Source organism: Pavona decussata, unplaced genomic scaffold, assembly GCF_977016875.1.
Source record: "Pavona decussata unplaced genomic scaffold, jaPavDecu1.1 SCAFFOLD_269, whole genome shotgun sequence".
NCBI lineage: Eukaryota > Metazoa > Cnidaria > Anthozoa > Scleractinia > Agariciidae > Pavona > Pavona decussata.
In genome coordinates, this window is record NW_028145671.1 from 483,865 (window position 1) to 509,565 (window position 25,701).

Genomic DNA, 25,701 nt, shown 5'->3' on the forward strand with positions numbered 1-25,701 from the left:
CCACGGTTGCTGCATGTCAGGATTCCTGTTTCTCCTCGTGATCGATTGGATGATGTGGTAGACGGTGCTAGGGGGAGAGAACCGGGATTCGATGGAACTTCACAACTACTCGAGGACCTCGATTTCGCGGACGACATAGCCCTCCTGTCATCAACCCTGAACCACCTACAATTGAAAACAAACAGACTTGAAGACAGCGCAGCAAGAGTTGGCCTGGAAACAATTGCAAGACCCTGAGAACCAACAGCAAGAGGGAAGAAAACTTGACAGCAGGAAACAACGAAGTGGAGGATGTGGACACCTTTACATACCTCGGCGCCAACGTTACCAAAGACGGCGGAAGCACAGCAGACATCAAGAAGGGAACAGCACTAGCGAGCGCATCGTTCAGAAAACCCAACAACATCTGGCGAGCAACAGACATCAGCAGAAAGACCGAAGCCTCCCTCTTTAAGAGCCTAGTCTTATCAGTCTTACTGTACAGATGCGAGACATGGAAACTGATCAAAGAAGAGGACGAAAAACTTGACATCTTTCAAACAAAATGCCTCAGAAAGATCTTCAGAATCCGATGGCAGCAGCACATCTCAAACAAGACAGTTCTCGAGATGGAAGAAGCGGAGAAGATCAGCGATGAAGTGAGAAGAAGGAGATGGAACTGGATTGGCCATGTGCTGAGTAAGGAACCAACAGACGACTGTGCTGTGGTCCTAGGGTGGACTCCGGAGGGAAGAAGGAAGAGAGGCCGCCCCAAAACAACGTGGCGACGCATGGTGGAGGTGGAGCGAAACGGGGCAGGCTAGAACTCTTGGAGTGCGGCGCGCCGGGCAGCCTCAGACCGACCCCAGTGGAAAGCTGATGTCCTAGCCTTATGTGCCTCCTTGCACTAAGAGATCTAAGGTTAAGGTTACGTAATATAAAAAATGACGAGTGAATGAATGTTTAACAGTCAGTAAACTCTGTCAGATGACTTCGGGGCACACACCTCATAAATGAAAAGAAAAAAATAAACATGTCCCGAGCGGGAATCGAATCCACGGTAACTACTTCCGATTATTGGAATATTGGGTATCCCTTATTTTAACGTCCCTTGCAACTATATGGCTAAAAATAGGAGAGTGAGAAAAGAATTTACATTACGATATTAATTAAAACGTTCTTGGTTTTCACCGTACCGCACCAAAACCACGAATCCTTCAGAATTCTTACCTCCATGCATCAGGCGTAATATTACCTAAAATGCACCTGTTACAAGTTTTCAGCTCGATAGCGTCCCACCTTTTTGAAAAAAGCATTTAGAATTTTTCGCATTTTACCATACGAGACATCAAGATAGCGGAAATGACGGAGTTGTTTCGTGCGTAAAAATTCACACTACTAGGGCAATTTTGAGCATTTTGAAAAAGTTAATTATTTTGACAAATTATTAACTCAAGTATGGGATTAAAGCACAAACCAGAAACTTGGATGATTGGTTATTTGTTTATCTTCTATGACAGTTCATCTTCTTGATTTCATTCGGCATTGAACGAATTTGATTCGATTTTTATTATTGCAATACAGTAAAAACCGGCATTAGAGGAGGGGCCAACATGATAGCGGGACCAAAAACGTCAGAAAATATATATCTTTTTGAAGTTTATTAAGAATTTTTTAACTCTTAATTACTGAATAAAGCAATTTTTCATGGTGAACAACCGTGCACATTGCATTTAAAATGCCATTACCTAGGGATTAATAAAAATACTGTCTAATTTTAGTTCTTCATATACAAAAAAAATAACATAAAAATATTAGATCTACGTGTAAAATTAACACGTGATACTTTCATGTGTATAACACTTGTTTACTTAAAGGGAAAGTATCACGCAAATTTGATGTTATGTCAAAACCCCAAAAAAGTTTGTCTCAGGCTGTCAATAGAAACAAAAAAACTATTGTCTAGTTTTGCTATAAATTATTATCCCAGTGCAATAAAACTGTCGATTAGTGCCTCTGGCCAGAGACAGAGTAGGTCGGAATGGACTGAAAAGGCTTACGCTTTCCAAGTTCTCGCATTTTTGTTTCCAATACGCGCTAGGACAGATCACGAGTTGTTCCTTTCAAGAATTGAGTTGATTTCTTTCCTCTCGTTGTTCTAGAATTATTTTTTCGGTAACTACTAAAGGTCTTATTTCATCATTTTTAACAAAAGAGGTCAAAAACCCTATGGTACTTCCCCTTTAACTGAACAGTAGTTGCCATAGTGGCGCTAAGTCCCAAGCTTCTTTTTGGAAACAAAATACAATAGAATTGGAAACGAGCAATTTAAAAAATATCAACGGCACAGAACAAAACGCTGTTTATATATAACATATACCATGGGCCACAAAAGTTATTGGGGCGGGTATTAGAAAAAAAAAAAGAAAACTAAAAGGCGAGACAGAGAAAACTAACTTTTAAGATTTTATGTTGAATAAATCAATAATTTAAGTTATAATCTAAAAGCAAGTGCCCAATCCTTTTTCGCGGCCCTTGAGTCTGTTGGGTAACTGATATTTGTATGAAACTAAAATTTAATTCTACCCACCACCAGGAGTTCTTTTATGCGTCTTATTGAGCTCATTAAAGCGGATTTTTGATCTCTTATAATCAAACGGCGACAACTTCAAAGTCGTCACGTTCATTTTTCTCTCCACGTCAACAAAGTTCTGCTTTTTCATTTTTATAAATGGGTAATCTTCACTCGAGTCGTCAACGTCCGATGAATTCATGGACACAAATATCGGCTCGTTGGTTAATACTCCGCACAAATTATCCTTTCTTGCAATTTTAACAAAACCTTCTTGGCCCCAGAATTTACCCCAGGAGTTTTTCACTATCCAATATGGAGTGCCATTTTCTTCACCAAATCCCACGGCTACAACGCCATGATTTGTTTGCGTGCCTGAAGAGAGAAGACAAGAAGAAGAACATTGAAGAGTTTGGAGAAGAAGACTAAAACGAAAACGGCTATATAATAAAAGTATATAGTAACATGATAATTAAGAACGTTGGGCTCACTAGATAACTTCAGAGCGATCAAGATAGTCTTCTCCTTCCTTTCCTTCTTCTCTTTACTTCCTTAATTTGCTACATCAACTTGTTCATGTTATTCTAAGTTATTCGCTTGCGTACTCCAAGTTCTTCTACAATTGCTTTTTAAATTAATGGATAATTAAAATCGTTCTTTCCAACCGATGTACGACTGGTCTCGATCCTGTTGAACCAGTCCATTAAATGTACGAAAAAAGTTGTTGTTGTTGTTTAGATTTGGGACCCATGGACACCAATAGGTATACAAGTTAAGTGTTAGCCTAACAAGAATGGATTTTTACAAAACAACAACAGTAACTCAGCCAGTTCCCCTCAATACGGAAGTACGTACATTCTAAAGAGCATATTTACTTATTATTAAAGCAAAGGTCAACTTTGAAACTATAAGCCTAAGTCAGAAGCTTCTTGGGAGCCAAAATTTTTGTTTTGGGATAAGTGATGTATTTGACAAGCGCTAAATCCCAGTGCGGCATTGTCATGGTTAAACCGAAAAAAAAAAAAAAATAGGTTAAAGGGTTTGTGTTCTTAAAACCAATTGAAGTGACTGTTATTTATTCAAATCGCGGATGCACCTTATATATTTCAGACCCGGAGACATGTCGCAGCATCTTGACGTTAAGTGCCATTTATCTCCCCTAGTTTTTAAAACTCTACCCTAGTATTCTACTTTTGCAAATCGCATTGCGCACAATATGCGCAAATTTGTTCGGTGGGTCTGAATCGTTACTTACTGCACTCAGGGTCATCATAAACGCCTGAGCTGTAAAACTTCAAACTCTTTCTTCCAACGTTGATCGCTATGGATGCCGGACCGAACTTTGCCAGGCCTCGTATTAGTGCTTTTTCCTCCTTTTTCTTTACAGTCACCAGTCGGTTGAATTTCAGCACGTCACAACCATCTTCCTCCGCACAATGACAGTACCCCTCCTGTGATAGAAGAATTCCGCTTGTTATTTAACTCAACAAAAGCAGATAGAAAAACAGAACAAGGTTCTTAATATAAAAGGTAATCTTGTTTCTTTTAGAGATTGCACAGAATGTGGGTTCAAGTCGGTCGTCGAAAAAGCAATGGGCGTAATAGAAAACAACTTAAATAGATCTGATAGGATTTCTTCCGATGCATGTAACTGCCCCGCGGGCGTAATTATTATCTGGAGGTTTGATACCAAAAATTGTTTGCATGGTAACACTTGTTAATAATCGTCAAAAACCTAAGTCATAGTAGTCTTTCAACCTTCTATACCTGAGCAAGGTATCTTCCATAGCTTCGACTGGAGGCCACTCCGTGTCTCCTGGCCCACACAAGTGCTTTCCATGAGAAGCCTCCACGGCAGCCACTGTTGCCAAAACCCCAGCTGCAATCCATCAGCTGCTGCTCTGAGATGTCAATGAGTTTACCAGTCTACAGAAAGAAACAATAGCTGGCATTATAGACACCCGAATCATGATATCACCAACCAGTTGCCAATTACGAAGTCGCGAATCTGATTACTTCAATTGCCATCGACTATTAACTGATAATGAACGATCGTGCAGAAACCATTACCGGCTGATAATTTCAGGAGAAATAGAACGAAAGTTAAACCGAATAAGTGCATTTTGACTAATATTTAGGCAATAAATGCAAGGAAACGGTGGTTTGTTTCAGTTATATTTCGATATAATTCTATATCATCGTCAGACTAGGTGACAATGCGGTAGCTAAAGTTTAAATACTAAAAGGGTGGTAAATTAGCATCAATAGGCACGTGAGAATAAAGTAAGTACAAAACAAAAAGAGAAAAAAAAACTGTCATGAGAATAAGCAGAGTTCTCTGCTGGCCTTCAAGCCATTGTTCAAGGATGGCGATAAACGTTTTATGTGATAGGCTTCTTTGTGTAGAAGGAGGTTCCAATTGTCGTCACTGTCAATTATCTTTGTGTTGCTACGCACGTTCCTCTACACACGTTCCTCTTCACATGTTCCTCTTCAGCGCACATTAAGAATCATTGAAGATCGAATCTACAACTAGAAGCTTGTCAAAACGAAGCTTAAGAAATCCACGCTTCGCAAACTTATTCGCGATACATGTACGAAAACCGTCTTTCCTTGTAACAACAAACTGTACGAACAAACCGATGGTGTTAGTATGGGTGGCTCTCTTGGTCCAGTGCTAGCGAACATCATCATGACAGAATTTGAGCATGAAATTGTGAAGAAACTCATCGATCAGGGCTTAATAGCCTTCTACTGTAGATATGTGGATGACACACTCCTTCTCATCAAACGCAACACAATCAACACTTTACTGGAACACTTCCACAAGTTTGACCGAAATATCCGTTTTACCTATGACTTATTCGAGAACACCACTCCTCACTTTCTGGATATCAACAACGCCAGTGATGGCCTTGGAATTTACCGTAAAGATACTTTTACCGGGCAGTACACTAATTTTGATAGTTTCGTCCCTTGGCGACACAAGATATCTTGGGCTAGAGCACTGATTGACCGCGTACACCGAATCTGCACTCCAAACAAAATCAAAACCGAGCTCCAACTAATCGGACAGTTTTTATCATGGAACGGTTTCCCCAAGCGTATTGCAAAATCGCTAATTAAACGCTTTACTACTATGGCACAAAATAGGGCTCCTGATCATTGCACCAATGTCACCTCCCAAACAAGCCAGGATTCAACTACTATAAGGCTTACCATCCCATTCGTTGGAGACCTAACAACACAGCTTACTAAGAAACTTAAGCATAAACTACGCAGAAATCTCGTCGACCCAAATGTAGACATTCGAATAACACAAAAGACCACTAAACTATGCTTCTTCACGAGTACTAAAGATAAAACACCACCATTATGCAAATCAGATGTTGTTTACAATTCACTTGTCCTGGCTGTAATTGCTCTTACATCAGCAAAACGAACAGAACTCTATTTACTCGCACACAAGAACACGCGCTCACGGATAAAGAAAGCGCTATATACAAACATCTTCGACAGTGTGATAATATCCAACACATTCAAGGCCTGTATAATTTACCAGACATTTTCTCCAATGAGACCGGCCCACCTTCTACGACCAACAAAGAATTTTTCACCGAAACCGTGCGTAGCAACACAAAGATAATTGACAGTGACGACAATTGGAACCTCCTTCTACACAAAGAAGCCTATCACATAAAACGTTCATCGCCATCCTTGAACAATGGCTTGAAGGCCAGCAGAGAACTCTGCTTATTCTCATGACAGTTTTTTTTTTCTCTTTTTGTTTTGTACTTACTTTATTCTCACGTGCCTATTGATGCTAATTTACCACCCTTTTAGTATTTAAACTTTAGCTACCGCATTGTCACCTAGTCTGACGATGATATAGAATTATATCGAAATATAACTGAAACAAACCACCGTTTCCTTGCATTTATTGCCTAAATATTAGTCAAAATGCACTTATTCGGTTTAACTTTCGTTCTATTTCTCCTGAACGATCGTGCGCTGTGTTGTTTTGGGAACTTCAGCTGCAATTTGTCATTTTCGGTTGTCTTACCTCCAGGGATGTTAATTAGGGTTATTACTGAAAATATTTTACCGAGTTAAAAAAACGTTTGTATGTATGTAAAGTTAAGTGCGTCCTTACCGTCCCACAGTAAAATAGTGTTAGAAGTGTTAGGAGAGAAGACCAACTGTTATACATGAGCATGGAAAGGTCCACACAAGGTTATACATAGCCAGCAGAGTACTTCGGCTATCTTAAGATGTTCGTTGTCCAGTTTGTGAAGCCATAAGTCTCAAACTGACACCTTAACAACTGAAGAACCTGGACCATTCATGCGGCGATCCATCCTCTAGATATTCAAGATGGAGCTCTCTCGATCGAAGGAAGGAAATAGACGACTATTTACATTCTATACAGGTAAATAATTGTGTTCAAGAAGCATCATTCTGTAACCTGAATAGCGTAGGCTCCCTCTATTGGCCCAGTGGACGAAAAGGTCCAACACGAACCACAAAGACCTTGAGCTTTGGATGGGGTAACAACACCTGAAACGTACCAGAGGACGTTAGTTTTGTTTTCCAAACTCACCCTATTAAGACCTACTAGCGTATGGCAAGCTTTAATCATACTTTTCGAAAAAGATTCTTTAGAGACTTTCTTCCCCCAAAATAAACTTCCACTTTATTTTACTATATGGACGTAACTTCGCCTCGATGAATTTGGCATAACTGTTAAGCTTTGAAAACACACCGTTAAGTTTTGAAACTTAGATATCCTACAAGGTTGGGCAAGGATGGATTAACGGGCATACCAGTGCGTGTTTTCGTTCTTCACCCACTAGTATACGCTATGTTCTCAGTGATGTAAAATTAAAATGCCAACCTCGTTCTTAGGGTCTCCTCTTCTGCTCTCTTTCCAGGTGAAGGGAGCAGGAAAGGCCCTGGGAACGAGGTTTTTACAATGCATGTGACAAAGGGGATGGAGGAAAAATACAATAGCAAGTACAATAGCCAAGTTGATGACCAATCAGACAATTTTAATAATATACCAAATGTTTCCTACCGTATTCCCGCCAATCCAGGGAGTTAGGAAGAGATTTCTGCGGTATCTCAAACCTCGCTTCCGGTATCTCCTGTTTCTTAAGCACCTCGTCTCCTCCACTGGGGTCTATTAGTAACCCCTTGTACATTTCAAACTCGTCATCTGTGACGTCACTGAGCTCGTTTGGCTCCAACGTGAAGTTAAGAGATGCTCTGTTTTTTGAGTTTATAAACCTGTGACGAACATTTTTAGCGACCAATGAATACATTGATATCAAGATCTAGACGACTTTATTATTTTAGCTCTGGCTAACCGTGTACTCTGTAGCTAATTATTTAAATTGCTACTGGTCGAGCGTTCATTTCTGAGAGAAACAGTAAGAAATTCGACTAACACAATTACTATCTCTACTTTTTGTCCGTTGACGTTAAGCTTTGGCAAAAAAGCGCCCGTCCCAAATCATAACTAGGAAAATTCCAAAATTAAAAATCGGTAGGCTAACGTAAGATAAATGGCGCCTTTTAAGGGTTACAGTACACTTGCGAAATTCATCCACGGGACGTCAAAAGTTCAGTAGCGACGGCATAATTTTATTGTGCCAAGAAGTGTTTAAGTCGAAACACACATATGAGAACCTCTCAAGGAACGGCTTTCTTTCACCGATCTGTCACGAAGTTAGCTGTTCAAGAGAGGCCGCTGAGCGACTCTCGGCCTCAAAGTACCACAAAAGTATTGAAGCACGGGATGCCAAAGGCAAAATGAAACTGAGCTCCTGATTTGACTGATACCTTGCGGTGTCATTTTCTGCACAACCACTGACGACATCGAACAAGCAAAGTGACATGTGATGAGGGCAACTGTTTCTTCCTTTACAGATATGCCTTTAACCCACGCCCCAAGAATATAATTACTTTAACCAATCAAAGAAATTCAACGAGTAATCAAAATAATTCCAAAATTGTTTAGAGGAACTGCTTGGCTTTCAAATCGCCGTTTTTTCCATGTTTTGCCGGTTGTGTACGGTCCCTAGAAATTGAGCACTGCAATGGTTCTGTATATTCCTAAAGCTGATAGCCTTACATTACAAAATCAACTCACCTGATGTTATGACGAAAGATGTGTTTCCGTTGTTCGTGTTCTACAGGATTATCGTATGATTTACCATGACGCTTCTTGAACTCTTCAAACATTTCCTCCACTTGACTATCTTCAAAGTTTTCGTGCATAAACTCTCCCATTGGATTAAAATGGTACCTGGACTTCATTTTATCGAGCTTTTTTAGACATTTTGAGTTTCCTTTTGTAGGTAAAGGCAACATTAATACAGGTTTCTAATATGATTTCAGATATACGTGAAAGTTAAGTAAAAGACTGTACCTTGTACAAAATTGATAAGACTCAGATGTACTGTACACTGAATAGCATTTTTTCAAAGTATTTACCATGATAGCTTAGCAAAATATATAAATTCTGTATGGAGTTCTCGTTTGAGAGCAATTGCAAATTCTCACCTGGTAGCGAGGGGCGCTGATATTCTCAGGGTTTTTTACGCGTAGAAATAATAGAGCTAATAATCTAGTTGCTTTGATGGAAGTCGTGATAAGAAGTAAGAAAAAAACCAAGGCTAACTAACAGTTTAACCAGGGTTGAAAATTTTTACCATATACTTATTTAATCTCTTTAATGTTACATCGTCTTACGTACCTTTAGGTATTTTCATGATATCGAAGTTAAACTTCCATTCATGAAGTGAAAGGTAATCCACAACATAATGATCATAAAACGAGTGAAGCAGAGTGTCATATCCGTGCATGACGTAACGCACGGGTTTGTGTGGCTTCTCCTTCGTAACGTAAAGTGTGTAAGTGTTGTTTTTCTTGTAGACAGTTGCCGTGCGCTGCAATTTGTACACAGGCATCCCACTGTGGATTTCATCACTAATATACTGCAATGATTAAGAGCGAGACTGGTATCAGCTGAAATACTTGACCTTTCTTCTAGACAAGAATTAAAATAAGCATTTCGATTCACAGATACGCAGGTAAACTTCTTGTATTGTGAAGAAAGTCTTAGAAAAAAGTATGAATGTTACTGTTTCTACGTTTAAAAAGAGAGTAAATGAGTTCTTCACAATTATCTACAGCGACTCAACATTGCTGCTATCTTTGGAAATCTGATCAATGTTATTTAACGCGGACCTCAAATACAGTGGAATCTCCATGAACCCTCGGGGATCTACACCGGGTCTTTCCGTTCTCCTCCGCCCTCCATATCTCCGCAACTATTAAAGCTATGTCAATGACACTAATTGGAGTATAAACAGTACGTCCAAAGATGTTTCCTTTGATTTCAACAAAGACAAGCGATGGCGTCGCATTACATGGTAATTACGTCATAATTGCCAAATGGCGGCCATCTTGGACCCGCCATCTTGGATTTCTGGATTTCCCAAACTTCAGGGAAGCGCCAAAACGAAACATAATTAAAAAGAAAAACAGCTAAAAAAAAAACACTAATACGAGCCAAAAAATATAAAAGTTTCAGAAAGAAAAGTTATTTCTCACGTGTTTTTGTGGATTTGTATCGTATCAACGATGTCCGTCTCATTATCGAAATTAAGTGCCGAGTATTATCCCAAAGTTTCTGAAGAACTTCCGAGTGATTCCAATCTCTTTGGAGACTTAACGACCACTGATTATCATCTTATAACGACACTTACGACTTTAAGGAACAACTTGTGTGAGAAGCTCCGAGCCATGTTCGTGATTAACTTGTTCTCCAGGTATTAACAACACAGTTGGCTAGTTATTTTTTGCAAGTGAAATTAACACTATACTCGAGCAAAGTTTTGACATCTCAGCTAACTAAACAGTCTTCTTGACGTTTCTCAGCTATCAGTAAAAAGAAAGCCGCCATTTCTCAGCTATCAATTAAGCCCATGCACACCTTCTTAAGAAAACTGTCCCAGACTAGGGTTTCGACTGTTCTCTTAATCCTCTAAATCCAAACACTGCTGATCCGTTATGACAGTAGGCTAGCTACTGTCTAATAGATAAGCAAAATAAACTTAACTAGAAAAGAGGGTGAAAAGAGTACAGAATAGACAGAAAGTAATGATAATAGTTATAATAACTCTTTATTTAGTTGGTTAGTTCTGTCACTTCTCATTGCAGGTAACGTGATGTGTTAGGGTTAGTGTTATCGCAACATTTGATTTCGTTTTTTTGGCATGCATGAAATGAGATATGATGAAATGAACTTGTTGTAAATGACTGCTCTTTTCATTTGTGTTTTTTGTTACATCTCGTCTGTCACTAATCCCCGGCACTAACCCCGCTCCGCTCACTATCCGATACTAACCTTAACTTAGGGACGTTCGCGCTAATTGTTTATGAGCATCTTTAGTGCGCAAGTAACGCACACATGTCACGCGCAAACTCATGGTTGACGATACTAGGCACGGAGAAACACGGGGATAAACACACATCTCAGCCGATGTGACAGCATTAAAAAGATGGAAAAGGGGGAAATTCATCTCCGTTGCACAGTTTAGAAAACGAAAACTCGACGTGAAACCATTAAACAGGGTAGGTTGCAACAAAAAGACCAAGAAAAGGCGTTGATACCTGCGGGTATTTCGCGCCAAGAGATTTAGATATTTACTTGACTCTCGATATAACAAAACAATTGAAATGCAATACTTTATATAGTCTATTCGTAATACGAAGTCACCATTAAGCTTTTTTAAGTTTTGATAGTAAACGAGAAAGGTTTACCCTACAAGAGAGCAATTCCAGTATTGATCATCAATCCCGTGTACAATCAATCTCCACATATTACCCATTCAAGGTAAATAAATAAGCTTACTTCTCACATTTTCGCCTCACTAACGGCTATAGATGCATTTCTTGGCATTGGCTAAACAGGTGTATAAGTTTTGAAGGTAGAATAACAATAAACAACTTAAACGATCAAAGTTTTGACAGCACATTGACTCGAGCACCACTGTTAGCTGTGAATTATGGGATAGATAACCCTGTTTAGGTTCCAGTCCTTCCCTGATCTGTCACGAAAAAACGTGCCTTTGTAAATTTGTCACCACAGCGACTACTTTGTCTAGATTATAACTCTCTTAGATGTTCGGTGACCCCCAGTTTTTTTTTTTCAATTAATCACTTTTTTTTTATCGATTGTCTACGTTTTAGGGGAAAATGAAAAAAATCTATGGGGCAGAAGTTTGATTATTTTCTATTTTTCAGTCCCCGCGCCATCAAATTGCACTCTAGTTTTGGTTGTGTGACGATCACGAATGTCCTCTTTATGGGCTAAAGTTAATTACAAGGATGACACCTGTTGGACGTAGTTACGAAACATACACCCTTAGATAAAATTTGACTAAAATAGTTTGTCTCCAGCTAGTCATCTTGAATATTTTAAACTTAAAACTATGGAGTTTTTGAGTTACGAAGGCCCAAGTTGTCAAAATCAAGGTATTTTCCCTATATCTCTGAAACGAAGTCGGTGACCCCCAATATTTTTTTGCATTTCTGACATCACTAACTTATTTGCTGTCCATACCTAAAGAATGAAAAATCTGTGGGGCAGGACTTTTGCATATCACGGCTTTATGGATTTAATTCTTTACCTTGAATCCTTTTAAGCATTTTGGCAAAACACTCTGCGCTCTCTCTGGAGCCCATCTAAACCCTGGCCTGTACCAGCAGGTCCGTGTATTTTTATTTAGGTTCGTTCCTTTGCTCCAGTGAGCGGGTACAAACTTTATCAGTGCTCCGTACGGCTTAAGGTCCCCTCTCTGAAGCGTCTTGTCCATACCTTGGAAATAAATTGAATTGGAGAAGTGTGTTACAAAAATAAATGTGACAGACGTTCAGTACTAAAGATCATTGGCCTGAACTAGCCAGGGTCACAGTTTTTAAAGCAGTAGTCAAAATATTACTTAGTGTATTGGCATGAAGTGAGGGTGCCTCGCTGTCTCCATCAATTTAGAACTTGTCAAAGCTGGTAGAAAAAAGCGCAAATGCTCGCAAGGGAATTGCAAATTCTTGTCTCCACTGAATAGCGCAGCCAGAAGCTCTCATCGTCTTTCGTCTCACAGTTTATTTGCTCTATTTGAGACAACATCCAATTGTGATTAAAGTAGACAACTCTGTTCAAAAGAAAAAAACTAAGGAAAGAAATATTTATTATTGATCAAAGACGGAATAGCGTAAGATTTGCGGACGATAAAGAAGATTTCCGGTTTCGACACGGTTACATACATTTGATTTGGTGTATCTCGAAATAGCATATGCATGTCGGTGCCGCCATATTTTCTTTAGTGGTCTATGGCCATTTTAACACCGTTCTATTGGCTTTCAAATGACTTACACACCTAAAAAAAATACGTTAAACTAGGATACGGGTAGACAATGTGTTACCTGCAGACAACTCACAACTAAGGTCAATAACAAATGATTACCGTAATAGTAGTCGATACGACTCATCTGATGCTGGCCTGCATACCAAGCTTCAAATGGCTCAATAATGCCATCGTAAGGCAAAGATATAATCCCCTGTGCATGATAAAACTCAGGGAACTTGATCTTTTCCAGAATGGATTCTTGAGGGTCTTTATCTTGCAGGAGAGTTGCATTTTCGAAAGAGATGAAAGTATCTTGTTCCCCATTGTGATTTCCACCTGTTGTATTTTGATCTCCATAATCAGTGGCGCCGTTGTTTGGGGCTTTCTTGATTTCTTCAAAGAAATAGTGCTGTCCCTTACAACTGCTCAGTGATACGCATACAAATGTACTTAATACAAACCAGCAAGGTAATAGTCGTCGAGGACTGAAAATTTCGTTATACATGTTCTTTGCGAAACGTTTTCTTTTTAATTTCCGTCTCTCTCAACCCCTCCAACCATGCAAAAAGGATATTTCGTTACATATCGCTCGGAGACGTTCTTTATCTCATAGCACCACTTCCCAAAACTGTCACAACAATTGGGAGGTAAGAGCACTTGTTTATCTAGACCGCAAGGTATATCCTTGGATTCGGTCATTTAAGAGATCTATAACCTGTCACAACGGACTAAAATAACGGGTACCAGTTGCCCTCCGTAAGAAATGAGAAACAGTACGGCACAAAAGGCGTAATTTGAGATGTCCCGTTATCAATGGAACCTCGCTGTGCGCACTTCGACAGAACTGTCGCTTTTCTTATTTCAACCACCAAGTAGCTAGTTTGCGAAAAATCTTATCGCAGATGAAGTAATAATTAAAAAGTCACTTGTTGTGATACCCAAGTACCGGTTAAACTCCGGGATCATCATCTAATCTGCAAAGTAGTATGGGCGTTTATCAACTAATACGAATAAACAGCCTGTGGGCCGTTTAGAAGTCGTAGAAGGCCTGTTTTAATCCCATAGTGTTGCTTCAACCTTGACGCCCCATTGGTCTGGTTGGACACCTTCTAGGACAGGTTTAATCATAACTGGCAGGAAAAGGCCCCATCGAAATGTTTAACAGTCCAACCAGGAATTTAATTGTTTCCTTGGGTGGATTTCCTCTCGTTCAATATAGGGCTGTTTAATGTGCCTAATTAAGTGAACCACATTACCCAAAATTTACTTATTTCCATTTGAGGGACTAAAATAAATACTATGAATTTACGGAGTGGAATTTCCAATTGCATGATACAAAAACTTACATGCAGTACTTCCCCTACGGAATTATAGCTATACTTTTATTACATTGCTCTGACTAAAAAAAATTGTATACTCCCGTAAGTACATTTGAAAAAACTGGCAGTTTTCCACCGTCTTTCCTGAGTCGATCTGTAAATCTAAAACAATGGCTCAAGGTATTTTGCATACCATTGGACTAATAGGCCCACTCAAAAACTGTTTCGGCCCACCCTCGCCCTGCCATCCCGTGGTGACCCTTGCGTGCATATCAGCGATGCCACAGCGATTTTGCTGTATTTTGGTAAAAAAAAATGCTCAAATATTTGTCAAATAACCCTTTATCTAACACGAAATTGCTGTTTGAGCGCCGGGAAGAAAATATTAAGGAATTTATCCGGGGAAGAAAAAGCTATCATCAGTTTTTAACACACTCAGGAAGAACTTGAAAAAGTTGGCCATTTTTTTGAAAGTTGTAATCCATCTAATTTCCACCCTAGCGACCCGCAGCCAAACACAATTAATACTAGTTTCCGTGCATTAGCAGGGTAATTGTTAACTGAATTATTGTTTTGACGATTCCATCGACTCAAATGTTATTTTTGGCTATTCAAAGTGACATAAAAATAGATAACTCTATCCCTTTAAAATTAGGCCTATTTTCGCCCTAATCTAGAAAAGCCAAACAGCCCTCTAAATATTACTTTATTTTATTCACACAAAAACAATCCAATTTCGAGGCTTACAGAAGTTAAGAATTTACAGCGAAGGTTTGGGAATGATGCTGGAAGTTTTGTCTTTCAGTTTATTACTGACCTCACTGTAACACTACTGCAGTATTTTAATACCGAAATTACACTTGCGGTGACGAAGTAAAGTTGAGCGTAAAAACTGCAAAGTAAAAGAGGACACTGTTTATAGTGGTTTTCGTGGACCGATGTCAGACTCGTAACTAGCTGGCACTCTTTATTTATTTTCGGGTCGAGAAAAGACTGTATAGGAAAGTGGGTTGAGGCGCACGGTGTGTGATGGGAAGGGGCGTAAGCATTCGTTCATGGAAGAAACCAGACTTGCTGTGTTTCTGTTGTCTCACGAGATTAACATTACCATTGACATTAATTCAATATTTGGAACCAGTTAAAATAACGCTTTGCATGTACTAAATAAATATACTGAACTGAAAGACAACAAATATAGTAACATAACAAGCTGCATTCGTAATATTAAAATTCAACTTGATATCGAAGTCCAGAGGACACCAACAATTGAAACGAACAAACATGATTTTCGAATTTTCTTTGTTTGTGTCCTCTTGGCTTCATTATCAAGTTGAATTTTAATATATCGAAAAGAGGCTATTGAAGACCTTCTGGGGAAATAGGGCCGCAGTGCGTCTGAGATTTCAACAGTCTACATCCACTATTAAGGAAATATATATTTATTTTTCTCTCTTTTTGAGACGGCTGAAATGACAATGAATAAAGATAGGTAAAACAAAGACTGTTTTTTGCTTTTTACACTATACAGGAGTTTTGTATCAAAACTAATTTGTCGTCAAAATACCTTAACATCACGGTTGTGTTACAGTAACAGTTTAGGGTGGTTTTTGATTAATCTTCTCGAGCGCTCAGATTTCTTTAAGAAAGAAAGTTTCAGAAGTCTGCGCTCAGGCAATTCCTCAATCTCTCCTTTTTTTTAGGACAAACCCGAAAGCTCAACTCGCGAGCTTAAAGTTTGAGCAGTTTCCATTAAGTTCCATCAATCAGAAACCAAACTACCTTGTAGGATGAATCCCAGCACATTCAAAACTCAAAGCAAATGGTTTACATGACGCCACTAAATGGGAGACAGCATCGGCAGTGCAGTCACTTCAGGGCTGGTTTTGATCTTACGTTTGGAGACCACACACGTGTTCATTAATCTAAAATGGAAACAGTTATTAAAGTAGCGGCAAAAACTCGAGGGAATGCCTGATTTTTCGTTGCCCTCTTTTCTCCTTCTTTCCTTCTAGCTGTACAATCTTAAGGGAACAGTGCTACAATGTTTCCTTCCCTACTACATTATTTATAACATGTACAGGTGTAACTAAATTAGATATTCTTTAATTATAGCGTTGAAGATTGATCTATGGTCAGTTTTATACAACGACTTGAAAAACGCAAATGGCAGCATTCGTCGAAATCCATTACTTAGAAATCAACTGATCATGAGGTGATAACAATTAGAAATTGCATGTTATTTCATACCAAGAAGGTACAATTTCTCACCTAGTAAATGTAGAACTAAATTTAATTAGCAATCTACAACAAAAGCAAGGAGGGTTGGAAATCTTGAACAGCCTAAAACTAGATGTTGACCATGAGCTTGCCAGAGCTGACTTTCCAGAATTCCACGGTGTACATCTTGCCCCCCAGCGAAGCTTGTTTCAGGTGGGTGAAACAATTCTCAACGGAATCGACGAATTCGGCAATAACAGAGGTAACCATAAAAATGCATAGTCTACTTGAAAAATCTTCAATAGCGATTTATAACAGTTGTATGGGAAATGGGCTTTCTAAATAATGGTCTCTTCTAGCGGCATATTTAACTCACGCTATGTCAGGACTACTTATGGTTTGTTTCCCTAAACGGCAGGAGTTATTACACACCTTTAGAACCACGTTTAGGGTTAACCGCAAAAACTGCAGTTTAAGGTTTGGATTTTGTCATTGGAGATTTTGATAGTATGGATTGAAATAGACAAGAGCAAAGAATAGGGGAAGCCATATTGAAAAGTCCTTGATTCTCAGCGTTGGCCTTTGAGCCAACGGAAAAGCAACAACGAGGCCTTTGTTGACGTTATAATTTCCTAGAAATGACATATTTATAAAGAGTGGGTTGTATATCTGCGAACATTTAAACGTGGAATAACGTCAATTTCAGGTAAATGACTAAATGACTTACGTGAAACTACCGTCTCACTTTGAACGCGATAGAAAGCATTAGTCATTACTGTAACTGGTTTGCAGATAGCCGTAAACGTGGTTCTAAAGTTGTCTATTATAACTTTTCTGAAACACCTCCAAACGAGGTTTCCGTGGCCGCGTGGTATCCCTGCGCAAGGTGGAATTTGACTACACATTCCTTATTACCTAAAATTTCTTAATAGTATGAAAAGTGTGTGTATTTTTCTCAAAATGTTAGTTATATTTCTTATTCTTTTCACCATTCGTCCTGATTGTCAAGATATTCGTCAAAGTCGTCTTCAATATCCCTGAAGTCAGGATCTTCTATCGCGTCTTTACGAACAATTTCATTGTCATTAGTTTCGTGCTTTTTTTCTTCAGTTTTCATTTGTTCGCGTAACTTTTTCCGTAACAGTTCTTCCTGTTTACGTTTTTGCTTTTCTTCTATTTGCCACGGTAAAGGTTTTCTTCCTCTGTTTAGCACAACAAATGGTCTTTTTTCCACGCCACAAAGTCCGTGGCTGATTTTGATGAAGCCATTATCTCCCCAGTTGTGTGACCAGGAGTTTTTAACCAACCAGTAAGGGACTCCGTTTTCTGTACCGTATCCAATCAGCAAGACGGCGTGATCAGTTTTGTTATCTGAAAATCAAATCAACATGCATTATTAACCTGGAAAGTGCATTATTACATATTATTATGCACTTCTGTCACTATCATAGTTAATTTTGATTTCCTAGAGAAGCAATACTAATTCAAGCTGTCACTAGTTTCGTTGCCACACCCCTACCGACAATAGTTTTTGTACACGTAGAGGTGACGTCATTTTTGCAGACAATAGTTTTTGTACATGGAAAACTGACGTCATTTTGCTGATAACAGTCTTTGACGACGCCATTTACCAAGCTGCCAACAGTTGGAGTAACAATTTTCACCATTTAAAGGACCTTTCAATAAGCATTTTACAAAACCATAGGGCTTTCACATTTACGTTTCGAAAAGCAAATGTGTAACCGCATTGGTCTGGAAACTTTTAGAGTGTAAAAAAGTTGACAAAAGGTTGAAGGTTGAGCAAGTTGATGTGTCGTTCAGTATTTGTTTCTTTTGTGCTTTTTGGTTAACATAAGGTCATGTGTGTGATAATAAAACAATTGTTGGATTCAGTTTTCTCATGACAGCGAGATTTCTCAAGGCCTCAGTTTGTGTTATCCGCCTTATCCGTCGACTTCGGCAGATAATACAAACCTCAGCCTTGATAATTCTCGCTGTCATGCTCAATCTCATCCAACAATTGTTAATTGCTTCTTTATTACACGTCGGTAAAGTTGAATTGTTTATTGGCGAACAAAATCATGATGGGAATGATGAGAGATGGTAGATTACAGGAGATGGTTGCTTATGAGACCTGAAATGACATTTTAGGCTAAAAACTGATCAATTCAAGTAGATATTACGGTATTCTTAATGTGCTCACTGAGAACCAATTTATGCCAAATAAATGCTTTTACTCACTACAAGAAGCATCGTTTAAAACGCCGTGGCTGTAGAATTTCAACGTTTTAGGGTTGGCGTTGATCGATATGGTGGCTGGGCCGTGATAAGCTAAGGCTTTCTTTAGTGCGTCTTTGTTGTAACGCTTAACTCTTCTGTAACTGTGGATTTTTGCTCCATTTTTCAAGTCTTTAGTCTTGCAGTAACCTTCCTGGAGTAGAAACAAAAGCGCAACGCAAATTTGAGCTTAAACGTAATTTACAGTCGAACCTGTTTAAGCGATCACCCTCACGGAATGGCTAAGACTCCGCTGAATAGGTTTGTCAAACACAACAGAAACGCCATTTTATATCACATTTGATAACTTAATGTACAGTTTCATAAAACCACTTACTCGGTTAAGAACCTGCAACCAAAAAATGGTATGACAAAGGAAAACATATATAGTGTAAAAACGGACCGATAAAACATTAACGCCAAGATAGGATATTTTTTTCTTTAAACCGATGTGGTCTATGAAGAAAAATTAATTTGATGTCACTATTTGTTGTTTAGCTTTTCGTAGCTTGACAAGTAAATCGTTGACTTTACTCAGGGGCTGTAGGTATGGTCTAAAGTGCCTTATAATCAGTAAGTTCCTTTTTGACTGTGAAACTATCTTCCTGAGAAAGCTAAGTTCTCCCCTTAACGATATAGTTACCACATTATGCAACATAGCCGTCTTGGGACATTAAAACAGAGTGACAGCAAGGGGTTCTTTCCACATCAGCGCGCAAATATAAAATGGACAGATTCCAACTTCACTTATTGAAACTAAGAACATTGTAGAAGAGTGGGCACTGACTACCGCACTAACCAGGCACTAACCTGTCCCCTATAGAGTCCGTAGCTGTTGGCTGTGGCGATACCAAACTTTTTTATCCAAGCGAATGCCTTCCATGTCCAGCCTCCCAGGCAGCCATTATTTCCATGCTTGACTCCAGGCGTGGCCCATGTACAGTCCAGAAGCTGCTGCTCTGATAGGTCAATTAATTTGCCAGTCTAAAAGCAAGAAAAAATTGCTTCCGTTAGCATAGCGGGACACAACATTAGCTCTAAAGGTGCTCGAAATATCTTAAACTTGTATCTTTAGACTATATTCCTTCACAGACAAATGTTGCTAGCCGTTGATATCTACGTTTTCTTCCGCAGTTTTGTACGCCCGGCTATCAAGTCACTTATTTAAAAACAAATTGTTAAAGGCGTCTCCTTGTTTCTCGCTTCTTCCTTTGTTAGAAATTTACCTGACCTTTTCTGAAGGATTGAAGTCTATTGGTTTGTTAAACAACCACCATGATCACACGTCAAGAAGGGCTTGCAAAATAATCTAATCCTTTTTTATTAACATTATTTTTCAAGCACATTATTTGACACACCTTGATGAAATTCGCGCCTTCCACCGCTCCGGCTGCAGCAAAAGCCCAGCAAGAGCCGCAGGTTCCTTGGCCTTTTGTGGGCAGAACGGCACCTGAAAAAACATAAGAGCCGAGTAAAATTATCACTACTTGTAATAGGGTAATTTTGACAAGTCATTATACATTCTAACTTAGATACTTGCCATGAAAAAAAAAATTGTACGAGAAATAAGCGCCAGTACTTTCCTCACATATATGGAGTTCTCTATTTTTCATGTGCCGAAGATAAACACTTTCCTGTTGTATCACCCTAAAACGTAAGAACATTTCATTTTCCCTCAAGCTTTTAGTCCTATGATTGCTCCAAGAAGTAGAGCCTGAAAGAACAGATAATGTGAGGCCTACGTAATGTTTAAATAGTGCTGTTTGCGTCTGCCTTGTGCGCTTGATACTGTTTCGATTAAGAGATATAAGGCGGACGAATACCCAGCCAATCTGACCACCCCTCTGATACGACCACATTTTTGAGGCCAGTCGTTGAATATTCAAATGTGCAATTCATCTTTAAATGTGCATACCATATTTTCTCCAGTCTAACTCCTTTGGTACATGCCCATATTTATTCTTCTTCTCTATTTTACTCCGTTTCTCGTCATCTCTGTAATCATGTCCGTTGCGGCCATCCCTTCGGTCGTCATCGTTATAATCATCATTGTCATCGTAGTCACGTGACCCGTAGTCTCCATCTCCTGGCATAAGACCTTTGTGGCTTTGAAATTCGGCATCCGTCATGTCGGCAAAGTGATTGACAGTTAGGTGGTATAAGTTACCTTTCATGTTCATAGAACGAATGTACCTGGTGACGGAAAAGGTGACACTTAAATGGGTTAAGTGTTTCACTAAATTGACAGGAGTAAGAGAATACTTATTTTCTAACCAACTGAAAGGGAAAAATATTCCTTCGAGACTCGTTTTATTTCCATTGCTATGGGCACTATTCAAGACCAGTAGCATATAAACTGACAGCGTTATATTACTAGGGGGCCAATCACAGCAAATTGTAAAAAAAAAAAAAAAAAATTGTACAGCCGCGCTCATATCCTGCTGCTGTACTTGGGCTAATTTGATGCAAATCTGAATTGAAAGAAAGTGGACACAAGTAATTGCAAAAGACTGGAAGTACTGATGACGTAGTCTCGAATACTTCCATTCGTTTACTTTGAACTTGCGTCTCCGTTTGATTTGTCCAGTTTTCGTTGTCTTGCATCACCGTATGGCCACAACTGTATGTTTACTAGTCTTGATTCACCCCGTAAAAATACTTTTGACTTGCACAAGCTGTAGTAGCTTTAGGGTGGTAATTTATTACTCAATTACCTCGCTATTGTTCAGTACGACATAAAAATTCACAGAAATTACGCAAACCTTAAATTGTGCCTAAAAATGTGTTTTCTTTTCTGGTGCTCGATTTTGTCCTTATATGCTCTCTTGTGTTTCTTGCGGAACTCATGGAAGTCTTCATCAACCGGGTCCTCCTCGTGATGGAGTATGGCAAACTCTCCCATAGGGTTCAGGGACATGGAAGCCCCATCACTGTCACGTGACCTCTTGTCTATGTTCCAGCACCATTTATCATGGTGTACTTACAGAAAAAAAAAACAGATATGATTGTCATGCAATTAACTTTGTTTTAAACTTGACATTTATAAAAACTAGCAAATGGTGGGTTTAAATGTTTTTACTGAACGTATTCGAACAAATATAACTCAAGCCTTGAGGACGGTACCTCCTTAAACAGAAGTATCTAAAGCAGATCTTAGTGTGGGCTACTGGAATTCAGAAAGAAAAACTGGCGGGGTAGAGGAGCACTTTTCAAAGATAATTAAGCAACAATTATTCTAAAAAGCAGCAAAATACAAAACAATGTATGGCGTTTTTATCCAAATTGAACTTTTATTACCTCTGAAATATGCATGGTTATCCCCAATTTTCTTTTTGGATACCAAGAGAACTTGCTAAGTTCCGCTTTCTCTGCATGGCTTTAAACTGCGCAAAAATATCCCTGTGTTATTAGGCACCACCCATAGGGAACCCCAGTATCTCGAAATGCGCAGAATGATTGCGCAGTAACTAAAGTAGACACCGTCCTTAATTCAAGCACTTTAGAGATTCTAACCACCGCACTAACCATAAGAGCGCCCCGTTTCGAGAAACTCTGTATTGGGATTCTCTACTTACAATGTGGAATCTCAAAGACATCCGGGTCGTCATCAGGATCATAATCCCACTCCTCAAAGCTGTGGTACTTGATGACGTACTTGTCGTAATAAGACACAAGCAGGGTGTCGTAGCCATTCATTTCAAAGTACACTGGTTTGGGTGGGACAGTTTTAGTCGCGTAAAACACATACGAGTTGTTGCGTTCAAATATTGTCATGTTGTAAGTCCATTTTGTACACAGCTGGCCATTTATGGTAGCGTCACCTGAATACTGAAGCCACAAAGGAATGCAATAAAAATTCGGTCATAAGTCGTGGAATTGAGCTAATAAAAACTTCTGAGGGGCAGCTGCACAGACTTGGTTCGTTCAGAAAAATACTGTGAAAATTGTACACCTTTTGAATGTAGCAATACGCACTTATGCGCACATGCGACTGAACGTGCAAGAAAGTAAAAACTCCGACATGACGTTTTGAACATGTCCTACTTCATAATAAGCTTAATTTCAAACATTTTTGCTTTGTTTTGTTTTTGTCAAAATTGAAACACTTTGCTCCTCTCAAAGGAACGTTTTTACGCAAGCGGTCTATCTTAGCGGTCCGTATTGGAAAATTCGGACCGCTCAGATAGTCAATCAGAATGCACGTTTTCAGCGTGGACCAGCTCAGTCGTATAATAAACACGATTTTTATTCCCCATAAAATGGTAGTGTTTTTCGAAGCGCTCGGTCAGCTTTGATACAATCCAGAGTTCATGTTATGGTGAACATATATTTTCACTACAACGTCTAGTTTATTCAATTCTTTTGTGGCTGTTTTGCACTAACATACTCAATGATTTACACGTAGCTTATTTACTCCCTACAGGAAGGCAATTTCTTACCTTAAAATCTTCCAGTCGAGACTTGAATGGCCAGGCCGAGTTGCACGGTAGAATGGACTGGGCCTTAGCCCTTCGAACTTTGGTCCCATACCTCTTCCAACAGCCTTTAAAATGTCGATGATTCTTGTGAAGCTTGTATGAATACTTGGGAACGATTTTAAAGAACATGCCATGTCTTCCTAAATCGCCTCTTTGAAAGGTTTTCACTTCACCTAATATGCACCGTGGAAAAGAAAGAACAGCCGGCTGGGTAAAGACTTAATTTGATGACAGCTAACTATACAAACGTAAGACTTCTGTTTGATTTCGTTCCGTTTCAAACTGAATTCTTTTTACAGATATTTCTTGCAATAAGAGCGCCAGGGTGTGTTTTAATGGTGCATATTTCTTATTATCGATCACAGTTTGGAAATTTCCTTTTTTTTTTTTTTTTTTCATGTCAGTATAATAAGCGGTAACCAGTCCCCTGAAAGTTGCTTTGCGTTTACGCGGCAGAATCACATTTTGTCTTTCAATTAGTTTAAATTTAAATGCCAGAACTGTAACAGTGCTCCACACGCTCACCGAACGCCTACCAACAGAATTCAATTTATTTCAAGAAGAGATTGGCAATGTGAGAAAAGTTAAAGCGGACAAAATGGTAATATAAAAGAAAAATTTTTCGGCCTAACGCATTGTTCTCGTTCATTCTGTCTCAAACATTCGATGAATTGGAGGGTCGTTGTTGCAATGCTTCATTATTGCATTCACATAAAAGCTTCAAGATGTGAATTATAGCTTTTAATTTTGCAAAGTAGCAATGATTAAGGTATAAGGTATACTCTTAATACAAGGATGGCACAAGGCCACCTGTTTGGATATAAGTTTCCTTTTATAAAAGTACTTAAAAGAAGTGGAAGGAGGAGTTTAAAAATGTATGTTAATATGTAACGTTTCTTTGAATTGCGTGGACAAATTGTATGCCAAAGTATTTGTTCGCATTGATGAAGGAGCTATTCCTAAACGTGTCATGTTTCTATCCTTTCAAGCAAGTACGCATGTGTTTTATCCACCCAACGGCATAACTTTGGATCCAAGGTAATCTGCTACCTTAGGGTCTACATATTGGCAATTTTATTTATACTTGATTCTTTTGTAAATAGGTGCTGTATAGCAGAAGGAATTGTTGGTTTATCGATTTTCAAAATGAATCCAAGCTCTTCTGAGTACTGGTGCATGTAAAAAACACTTGATAGTTGAATGTTTTGCAAACCTCTACGGGTACCGACGCTTCGCCAATAAAAATACAAAACATCCTGTAAGTGATCCAGAATGAACTCGACAAGAATAAATTTTAGTATCTAAACAAATCTCGATAATCATAAATTGTAATTAACGTTAACGATTAGACTGATAACAGGGAAACCAACTTACCGTGATAGTAATCAATGCGACTCTTGTCATAGGTCTGACTGTGCCAAACTTCAAACGGTTCATTTATGTTGCTTGTGGGAAGCGAGAGAATACCCGTCGCATGATACTCGGTGGGAAAATGCAAACTCCTTAAATCTACGCCATGTTCTTGAGCTTTTTCCGTTTTGTTGCTAACGCCCTGTTTAGCATGTGTACTCGCTATGAGAATCCATTGTTTAAGGACCATAAGACAAATCAGAATTGCTCTTCCATAAGGCATGACACAGTGCTAGCCTTGTCACGGTATTGTCTTACCAACAGGTCAAGTTCTTGTTCCTTACAAAACCACCACCCACGGAACAGTCAAGGAAATTCAAAGCGATTATTTCACGCTCCGCGTATCATGTCACGGTATATTTCCGAGACACCGTTCAGGCGTCCCGTGCAAGCCAGCCTTAGTCATTTTTAAAGCGAACTGAGCATGTTTATACGTGATTCACGCGGCCAAATTACATCATTAAGTTACAACGGTGAAGTGACCAAAGCTCAACTGGCAAAACATACCATATATGGACTTGCGACAAAGTAGACACCAGTTAGAGTTAGTAAATCCTAATTTTCACCAACACCGGATTAAAACAAAAACACGCAAAAAAGCACTGCTCGAAACTTTGAGCGCCTCGTTTTTGAACATCTTGAAAAGTTCGAGAATCGCTTCGTAAAGAAGTCCCGTTTCACTAGATATCTTTAAATGAAATATGCAATTCAAAACTGTTTCCGTATTAGCTCCACTATACGGCGTTTATTTAGGATAGCGGTAATTTATATTTCTTGTATTCCATTTTTGAATTGAATTCTTCAATTCAAAAACGTTTTCACAAACTCGAGAGTTAGCTCCGCTATACGGCGATTGACTTAAAATTCATTTAGGGTAGCAGAGCACTGTTTCACGAATTAAAATAACTAAAGTTATAGGAACGCCTCAGATTGAATTCACAACCTATCTAAGACAAAATTCAAAGCTTTTATCAGTGAAATTAACAAGAGAATTAGCGGAATTCTGTTCTCCTTGTTTACTTCGAAGCATAAAC

The 25,701-nt window shown here is 38.9% G+C and overlaps 2 protein-coding genes across 2 annotated transcripts; both read right to left on the reverse strand.

The window, feature by feature from the left end:
* Positions 1-924: 924 nt before the first annotated feature.
* On the reverse strand, positions 925-13,648 carry LOC146455831 (counting factor associated protein D-like). Its single transcript, XM_085093782.1, has 9 exons — positions 13,084-13,648; positions 12,250-12,437; positions 9,309-9,549; positions 8,703-8,901; positions 7,626-7,837; positions 7,017-7,108; positions 4,319-4,477; positions 3,807-4,002; positions 925-2,926 (listed from the first exon to the last, which is right to left on the reverse strand). Exons 1-9 carry the CDS (start codon positions 13,469-13,471, stop codon positions 2,562-2,564), a joined length of 2,040 nt encoding a protein of 679 aa, XP_084949908.1. The 5' UTR covers positions 13,472-13,648; the 3' UTR covers positions 925-2,561.
* Positions 13,649-15,708: 2,060 nt separating this feature from the next.
* LOC146455832 (counting factor associated protein D-like) lies at positions 15,709-25,203 on the reverse strand. Its single transcript, XM_085093781.1, has 9 exons — positions 24,632-25,203; positions 23,219-23,430; positions 22,355-22,607; positions 21,542-21,758; positions 20,695-20,972; positions 20,138-20,229; positions 19,590-19,763; positions 18,744-18,933; positions 15,709-17,873 (listed from the first exon to the last, which is right to left on the reverse strand). The coding sequence occupies exons 1-9, from the start codon at positions 24,888-24,890 to the stop codon at positions 17,488-17,490; spliced, it is 2,061 nt and encodes a 686-aa protein (XP_084949907.1). The 5' UTR covers positions 24,891-25,203; the 3' UTR covers positions 15,709-17,487.
* Between the last annotated feature and the right edge of the window lie 498 nt (positions 25,204-25,701).

Coding starts and splice junctions, on each gene's coding strand:
- LOC146455832 (XM_085093781.1), bottom strand. CDS start 24,890: ATGCCTTATGGAAGAGCAATTCTGATTTGTCTTATGGTCCTTAAACAA. Junction 22,608..23,218: donor CTCGACTGGAAGATTTTAAG/GTAAGAAATTGC, acceptor TTGTGGCTTCAG/TATTCAGGTGACGCTACCAT. Junction 19,764..20,137: donor AAGGCGCGAATTTCATCAAG/GTGTGTCAAATA, acceptor TCTTGCTTTTAG/ACTGGCAAATTAATTGACCT.
- LOC146455831 (XM_085093782.1), bottom strand. CDS start 13,471: ATGTATAACGAAATTTTCAGTCCTCGACGACTATTACCTTGCTGGTTT. Junction 8,902..9,308: donor TATCATGAAAATACCTAAAG/GTACGTAAGACG, acceptor TACCTACAAAAG/GAAACTCAAAATGTCTAAAA. Junction 7,109..7,625: donor CCTGGATTGGCGGGAATACG/GTAGGAAACATT, acceptor GGTACGTTTCAG/GTGTTGTTACCCCATCCAAA.